This window comes from Oreochromis niloticus, linkage group LG10 (genome assembly GCF_001858045.2).
Source record: "Oreochromis niloticus isolate F11D_XX linkage group LG10, O_niloticus_UMD_NMBU, whole genome shotgun sequence".
NCBI classification, from domain to species: Eukaryota; Metazoa; Chordata; class Actinopteri; order Cichliformes; family Cichlidae; genus Oreochromis; species Oreochromis niloticus.
Genome location: NC_031975.2, coordinates 12,801,649 through 12,810,172, shown reverse-complemented (window position 1 = coordinate 12,810,172; position 8,524 = coordinate 12,801,649). Strand labels below are relative to the sequence as shown.

The 8,524-nt window shown below is 39.0% G+C and overlaps 1 protein-coding gene across 2 annotated transcripts; it reads right to left on the bottom strand.

The window, feature by feature from the left end:
* Nucleotides 1-238: 238 nt before the first annotated feature.
* LOC100710668 (V-type proton ATPase catalytic subunit A) lies at nucleotides 239-7,942 on the bottom strand. Of its 2 annotated transcripts, none has more exons than XM_003446843.5 (15): nucleotides 7,786-7,942; nucleotides 7,142-7,250; nucleotides 6,581-6,709; nucleotides 6,191-6,405; nucleotides 5,965-6,102; nucleotides 5,735-5,886; nucleotides 5,155-5,317; nucleotides 4,925-5,033; nucleotides 4,633-4,755; nucleotides 3,251-3,365; nucleotides 3,057-3,120; nucleotides 2,749-2,952; nucleotides 1,402-1,496; nucleotides 1,065-1,236; nucleotides 239-955 (listed from the first exon to the last, which is right to left on the bottom strand). In XM_003446843.5, the coding sequence occupies exons 2-15, from the start codon at nucleotides 7,221-7,223 to the stop codon at nucleotides 863-865; spliced, it is 1,854 nt and encodes a 617-aa protein (XP_003446891.1). In that variant the 5' UTR covers nucleotides 7,224-7,250; nucleotides 7,786-7,942; the 3' UTR covers nucleotides 239-862. The 2 variants fall into 2 exon arrangements, with proteins under 2 accessions (XP_003446891.1, XP_025766522.1); XM_025910737.1 differs by lacking the exon at nucleotides 7,786-7,942 and adding an exon at nucleotides 7,386-7,598 and having other exon boundaries at nucleotides 815-955.
* Between the last annotated feature and the right edge of the window lie 582 nt (nucleotides 7,943-8,524).

Sequence of the window (8,524 nt, the reverse complement as noted above, 5' to 3'; positions counted from 1 at the left end):
TTCTTGACAAAACTTTAAATTTCATACGAGGGCTAATAATTCGGTGCTCATCTGTTCATATGTCTAAATCTATGTGCGCGGCATCTACAGCAAAGAGTCCTTTATTGAATTGATGTGTGATTGTAAGGTTGCACCAATGACTGATTCTCACATCAGTTATCAAAGTTTGCGTATGAAATCAAGTTTTCAAACTGCTGGTTTTTGTTTTAAAAGAAATATAAGAAATAAAATCTTACTGAAACCATCTACTTTATTTATTTCCCATTTATTTAGGGAGACAATAATGTACCATGGATAAAACAGCAAGACTTCTTTTACAACACAAACTAACAGACTCATTCATTCACATTTTTACACATAATATCAAGTATATATTCCACAGCATCACAATCACACTTTAGAGGTAAGACGTGGAAGAACTCCTCACATCCCCTGAATATACTGCCTCTGTCCCTTTATCCATGTTCATGTTCCCATTTGATTAAATATCTGCATTGATCACTGTTACACCTGGGGGAAAGAGACAATTCTTTTTTTGCAGCTACCAGTGGCGTGTGAGTGCAGCACTTGATTGGGGCGAATTTATTTAAACCACAAGATGATGGCCTATACATGCTAAGTAATATTCTGAGACAGCCTAAGGGGATTTCAGTACTGGTTTTCTGATGAGTAAACTTGTCGAAATTCAGCAAAATGAATTACAATTTGTGTATGTCATGGAATGTTTAAGGGGCGTAAACATGAAGGAGAAAAAAAAGACTGTGACTGTGGCAGACATTCAGAACATGAGCCAATCAGTCTGTACTACGTTGCACTGCACTGGGGTTTGGATATCTGAGAGACAGGCTGAGAGGTAGGAAACTCATTCCTCCAAGGTTCGGAAAGCATTCTGCATGTCCTCCAACAGTTGGGCATAGTCTCCTTTGATCTTAGCTTCACCATCCTTGACAGGATCCTGAACGATACATGAAATGCACAAAGTCATTTAACGGGGTTGATGAGCAATATGGGAAAGCAGAACCGAAAACCAAACATCTCCTGCCACATGAGAAACAAATGCGTACCTTGAACTTCATGGAGCTGATCTTGTACAGGATCTCCCCCATGTTTTCCCTGATGATGGCCCAGGTGATTTTGTTGTCACTCTGAGCTGTGGACTCCACCGCATGTCGGGCCATGTCGTAAAACGCTATCATGTTTGAGAGGATGCCAACAGTTTTGTAGAAGGGGCAAAACCTGAAAGAATATTTACATACGTGTTGTTTAATACTTTTTCCTGTTTCCATAAGAATTACAGTGATATCATAAAATACAACATGCAAAATGCACAATTACAAGAGTCAGCATGTTCTTTTAAAACTTTCAATGTAATCTGTCTAAATGTAAGTGCTTTGTATTCACCTGTCATAGGGAGTATAACCATTCTGCTGCAGGAAGTCGTCCTTAATGAGCTTAGCAACTTCTAGAGTAATTTTATCAGTCTCAGCGAGTGAAGCCTGGGAACAAAACCAGACGAGTCCTTGTTATATTTTTCTAGTCATTGGCACATTTTTTTTTTTTTTTAGCATTCTACAGCTCTAACAGATGAACCTTTTTTACATGTATCCACTAACTTAAAATAAAAATATAAATAAAAATATACAAGAAAAGAGATTAAGCATTAGATTGCATTTGTTACACTGGGCCTTTTGTACCAACACATGTTCCTTCAGTCTCATGTACAGACTTCACTCTCTTCAATCTCCCACCTTCATCTGGTAAAACTGATCAACAGATCTAACTCCATTTAGAGTCCATAGTAACAGAGCTTTTAGAACTTCCAAAGCATTCAAACTGAATAAAAATTGTGACGATTAACATGAATTCAGACCATTCATAGTTCATTGGTCATTAAAATGGACATAAAACACTACGTGCATTAACGCTAATTTACACCTTTGAACACTACTTAAAATAAAAAAACTGCCACAGATTAAACACTATCCGTGAAGCTGGATTTTAAAAAACAAGTGTTTGTAGTAGAGCATTTGTGGCGCCATCATGTGGCAGTACAGAATATTACTTCACTAAGTCAATTTGTTGGTTGCTGTGGAAAACATGGAAACTAAAACTGAAAAGCAGGGTCACTTTTGTACCGCCCTGGCAGTACTCAAGAGAGGAGACATGCTCTGCCAGCTGATTATGTCACTCAGTCTGTATACACAACCCAACAATGGACAAACCAGCGCATTACCAACAGGTGGAGTCTCCCATTCGAGTGCATGTAGCTTTAAAAAAAAAAAGAGAAGGCAGCAGCCGGGGCAACAGAAAAGTGGCTCCCTTAAACTGTTTTAGTTTTAGTCTCCGAGTTTTATCCAGTATGTGACTAGTTAGCTAACACAAACTAATGTAAGTATAATCAACCTTGTGATGTCATATTCTGTATCTCACAAGATAACTCTATAATTACTTTAAAAACTTAAATTTTAAACACTTATTTTTTAAATTCAGCTTCAGAGGCAGAGTTCAATCTGTGACAATGTCTTTTAGAGTAGGGCCCAATACTGTAACCTAACATGCTTGTGTTTGGACAGTAGGAAAGAGATGGTGTGTCCGGAGACTCTGAGCATACAAACTCCACAAGGAAAGGAGGGTGGACTGCACAGTGACACAGTGGTTAGCACTGTTGCTTCATGGTAATGAAATTCTGGGTTCGATCCATCGCCCAGCTGGGGACAGTTTTAGACCATTTATTATAAACTGACTCACTTTGCCAACAAGCTGCACAATCTCAGCCAGGTCCTCTTCTTCCTGTAGAATCTCTTTTGCTTTTGTGCGAAGAGGAACAAACTCTGGGAAATGTTTGTCATAATATTCATCCAGAGCTCGTGTGTACTTGCTGTAGCTGATGAGCCAGTTTACAGACGGGAAGTGTTTTCTCTGAGCCAGCTTCTTGTCCAACCCCCAGAATACCTACAAACAACAACAAAAACACAGGACAGTGTAAAAAGAGAGACACTTTCACTTTAAGGTGAAGTCGGTCAAATGTTTGTATTAAGTTACTACACTTTACTTACCTGAACAATTCCCAGTGTGGCTGAAGTGACAGGATCAGAGAAGTCTCCACCAGGAGGTGACACACTAAGGAGTTCACAGTATTAAAGGTTAAGTTTACTAATAAAATAATCACCTGCTGGATTCGATTTAAAGGTTTCACATGAAAACAAACAAAACAAAAAACACAAACTTGCTTATATAAATGTGAACTCACGCTCCTACGATGCTGACGCTGCCTTCTCTCTCTGGATTTCCCAGGCACTTCACACGTCCAGCACGCTCATAGAAGGAAGCCAGTCTGGCGCCCAGGTAAGCCGGATACCCACTGTCTGCAGCCAGCAACATTTACAAGAGTTTACCTACTGTGTGACAGGGTCTTAACAAAATCTGAAAGAACCAAGACCTGTACTATGAAGTGAGTTTAACATACCCAGGGTATCTTTCTGTTATCTGGACTCACTTACACTAGCATTGGTGACCAGCATATGCAGTCAGACAAAGCTAATTATCATCTTGCTAAGTTAACCCAGTGTTTCCTCTACATGTTCACAGGAAAATGGTGGTGTTGGCAACATCTAACCAATCACAATCTTCTTCTTACTATGACGATCGCACTGTATGTATGTATGTATGTATGTATGTATGTATGTATGTATGTATGTATGTATATATGCACCCCATCTCTTTCTTAGTTGGTGGGCCAATTTGATCGAAACTTTACACGAACATTGACACACACAATGCGATTATTAACATCTATATGTTTTAAAAACGATCATTCATTACATTTCGGTTCATTTTCATATATAACATTTTAATTTCGACATCCCGATATTATGTTCTTACGTTTGCCTTTCTTTCAGCTGCAGCTCCAGTGTTGTTTAACATCTGAGAGTAAAGATTAAATATAAAAAGGGAACTCAAACATGGGCTTAGACTACACACAAATTTGATAGAAGGTCTGCAAGTACAGTGTAGGCGTCCTCTTTTAGGATTGTATATTAAAACCTCTAGAACAATAAAATTATTGTAAAATTGCAGCCACACAAAAAAGGGAAAAATGTTTTGTCTAAGAATATAGATTTATTACCGGCGCTCATCAGGGAAACTGGTAAACATTAGACACTACTGAAAAACTTTAAACCCTGCTATCTCCACACAGATGTCCAAGTGATCCTTCAGGAATAGTGACACTATGTTCTGGAGAACTGAGTGGTCAGTAGGAGGTGATTTTTGTACCTGCTGATCTCTAATCTAGAACCTAACTTGCTGTAGAGCAGGTTAAATTCACTACATAAGTTACCTTGGCAGTATACCCTGGTAAGAAATAAACCACCTTCATAGTACAGAAACCCGAGAGCTAACCCTGAAGTTACCTAAATGAAGCCCTGCTTAATAGTACATCCTTACTAGTTAAATGAGGATGTACTATTTAGGATGTACTAGTTAGAACATGAATCAAAAGGGCATAAATAAAATACACCAAATACATATTTAAAGAAAACCCCAGAAATAAACATTACTGAACTACATACCAGCAAGTTAAAAAACAAAACAAACATGTTTTGAGATTTTGACTGTGACCACTGAACTCACCAGCAGGCATTTCAGCCAGTCTTCCAGAGATTTCTCTCAGAGCTTCGGCCCATCGAGACGTCGAGTCAGCCATCATGCTCACATTGTAGCCCATATCTCTGAAGTATTCAGACAGTGTGATCCCTGCACAAGCAAAAGTTTGACATTTGATGACACGTTCAAAATACTGTGCAAAGAGGGAAAAAAACCCAACAAAATACACACTACCTCACTACTAGCTACTTTTTTTAAGTATGTAGTAAAAGTTAAGGTTAACAATGACTCAGTTCTCTATAATGTAGGCAGCTTATACCTGTGTAAATGGAAGCCTCTCTAGCAGCCACGGGCATGTTGGAGGTGTTAGCAACCAGCGCTGTTCTCTTCATGATGCTCTCAACTTTGCCGTCAACTTCCATAGTGAGCTAGTAGGAAGAGCAGCGTGAACAACAGCCTTAGCTTAAGCAAAAGTGACGCAGTAGTGCGTTTGTTACAGTAGACAGAAATAACTCAAATAACAAATCGAAAGCTTCGTGATCTGCAAACCTCGGGGAAATCTCGCAGCACTTCAGACATTTCGTTTCCACGCTCTCCACAGCCGACATAGATGATGACATCACTGTTGGAGTACTTGGACAATGACTGCGAGATCACTGTCTTTCCACATCCAAAGGCTCCTGGTATAGCAGTAGTGCCACCCTGCACACAGCTGTAAACCACAACAGCCACACAGTCTCATTATGTAATAAATAACTAAACAATCCACCAGTGAAAAACCCACTTTACATATGTATATATGATATGCAGTACTTGCAGTACCACCACCCACTGTAAGGCTTATGGGCTGCCCTAAATTAACACTATTGATAATCACTATAATCCTTTTTTTATGGTTAAGTAATGGTTAATCCTTCAGTATGTGCAAGATTTTTAAACAAAATTATATTTTTAATGCTGAAAATAGTTTCAAATTTACTGATTTATAAAAAAGTTTGTTTTAAACATGTTTTTGAAAGATTTCAAAAATTATGTGTTTTCTTGTTTTTAATGACAGGCGGTTTAATAAATCTGCTAAGCACCGTATATTAAATAAACATGTCATAATGCACGGCAAATGAATACTCACGGGAAAAGTGCATCCAGAACTCTCTGGCCGGTCAGCAGTGGATGATTAGCTGGTAGTTTTTCTGTGACGGGGCGGACTTGTCGTACTGGCCACACTTGCACCATGCTGAGTTTCTCTTTAATGCCTTCAAACTCAAGCTCCAGAACCACATCCTGAATGCAAGAAAACCCCAAAATCAGTTTTGTTTGTATCCAAAATGAAAAGCACTTTGTTTCAGTTGCATCACTCACTGAAATGTCGTAGTTTCCAGGTGGAGCCAGGTAGGTTATGGTGCCTCTGCTACGAGGTGGAAGCATTAGCTTGTGTTTGATTAAGGAGTTTTCGAATACCATACCATAGATATCTCCACCAGTTACGTGACTGCCGACCTGGAGAGGGGATCACATTTTTAGTCAGCACACTTGAAGAAGAAAAAACTTTCAAGGCGTCATCACTGCAACGGTGTGCTTTCCTTACCCGAAGGCTCTGCCCAGGTGTAAATTCCCATTTGATGTTTCTGTTGAGAGCACCAATGTTTACTCCTCTTGGGATGTAAATACTGTTAGTGAGGTCATTGATGTCTTTTAGTGGGCGCTGGATACCATCAAAGATGGAGCCCATGATACCCGGTCCCAACTCTACAGACAGGGGCTTTCCAGTTCGCAGGACAGGGTCCCCGACAGACACGCCAGCTGTAGAATCAAGTTAGGGACACCAAACAAACCACAAAATGTCTAAAACGTGAAATCTGCCAAGCGGCTGTTCTTCATGCAATTCAGTCCGATTTGTTTGTTTGTTTGCTTTTTTTTTTTTTTAACTTTAGATGTTTGACAAAAGAGGAAAGAAACACGGCAGCAGAAAGGATACATGTCTCCTCGTAGACCTGGATAGTTGCCATGTCCCCTTCTAAACGGATGATTTCTCCCACTAGCTCACTGTGACCGACTCGAACCAGCTCATACATGGCTGCTCCTGCCATGGCAGTAGCTGTCACCACTGATGGCAAAAGCAAGAAAGAAAATTACAGATACTGAAACGATTAAGAAACAATCAAATGTTTTACTTGTTTATACTTTCAACTGGGACAATTTCAAAGAGAGTATTAAGACAAAAATTACAAATGTTATAGCTTGAACATATGTGATAGACCAAGGATATCCTTAAGCAGAAGTCATGCAGTTCAGGATAACTATATACTCTACAGCTATGCTAGAGAGGCATTCTTTAGTGAGATTAGACATATTTTATACACAGTTTATACCCAGTTACCCCTGCTGGGTAATAACAGGAAATGTCATGATTTTGTCATCATGTGATCAACTTCCTTAATTTGTCAGCTACTTAGCTAAACATTGCAACCATCTACTTTTAACTACATTAAACCTGATAGATTCTAGCCATTTAAAAGACAAGGAGAATAAACCAGACCTGGTCCAGAAACACCGTGTACATATCCAAACTGGCTTTCTCGGTCCTCATCCTGGATCTTGGGAAGTTTTGAGGTATCCATCTTGATAGTTTATATCCTACTAAATTCCTTGAGGGGCACACAGAGGACAAAATATGCTTTCAAGTCATTTTATAACACCCACACACAGTTTAAGACATCGTGCAATACTTAATCATTAGCCAGGGTAGAGTTATTGTATTACTATTATTTTTCCAGACTTACTTTAGATGCTAGTGTGACAGGGAGAATTATGCGAGCACCGTGACTTGGTGGTTTCTCTCATGAATGAATGACCACATCTAACAGTGTTAGGTCATGAGCTAACTCTGCTAAAGCTTCATTTTCCTTCCATCAGAAACTAAAGATGAGGTAAAATGAGTCAGCGCTGCCATTCTTGGCCAGATGGTAGCTTGTTTGTTCCTCCATACGGAAGGCTGAGAGTAAAGCTGATTTGAGCGTGTGCACGTATAAGTCAGGTGACTAGTTAGCACACACTAGCTATCTTCATCATCATCGTTCACAGTTTAAGCTAAACAAAGAATTTTACACTCGAAATTTGGCACATAACTGAGGCAAGCTGGTGAGAATGTAAAACCCTACAAAGCTTGTATAAATACTATACCTTATTATAATGGGCAGCTGTCCAGGTTTGTCTCTCCCGTAGAAGACTGAGGAGGAGCTTCGCTGTGCTAATCACCTGCCAACCAGCAGACGGTCACGGGAAGAAAACATCTCCATTGCGGCTCAACTCGCTTCCTGTCTTACGCTGGCAGTTATTACAGAGCCAACATGGCGTCTAACAGTTAACAGTTTCGCAAGTTCCGTTGAGCTACACATTGGCATCGGGTGACCTCTGCTGGGTGTGAATGAATTTACAGGCCTCGTTGTTTCATTGTTTTCTTTATTTTATAAAATAGTTATATACGATAATTTATTTAGCATTTTTAATATTATATTATATTTTTATTGAAACTATGATATAGCCTATAAAATTAATGCTCAAAATTGATTGTAGAATAAAAAAGGTTTTGGTTTCTGTAACTTAAGTGGCTGTAAAGTTGATTTTTTTGCAGTTCTGAGCGCACAAACTTTTGAATCACCTCATTGTCCTTCCAGGTACTGTAACTTGAAAAATTTTCACAGTAAAGTTTTTCATTCCTTATTTAAATATCCTAAAATTATTGGCCAAAATCTGGTAATTAAATTAATAAGAAATAATCCGAGTGTGAAGCAGTGTTCCCAGTTTTGGTGCGTTCATATCTGAAGTCCTTTAATGATTTGCACATTTGCACATTGATCGTTTTGATTATCATTTTATTTATGTAGTTAAATTTACATATCACTTTAGTTCTCAGTTGATC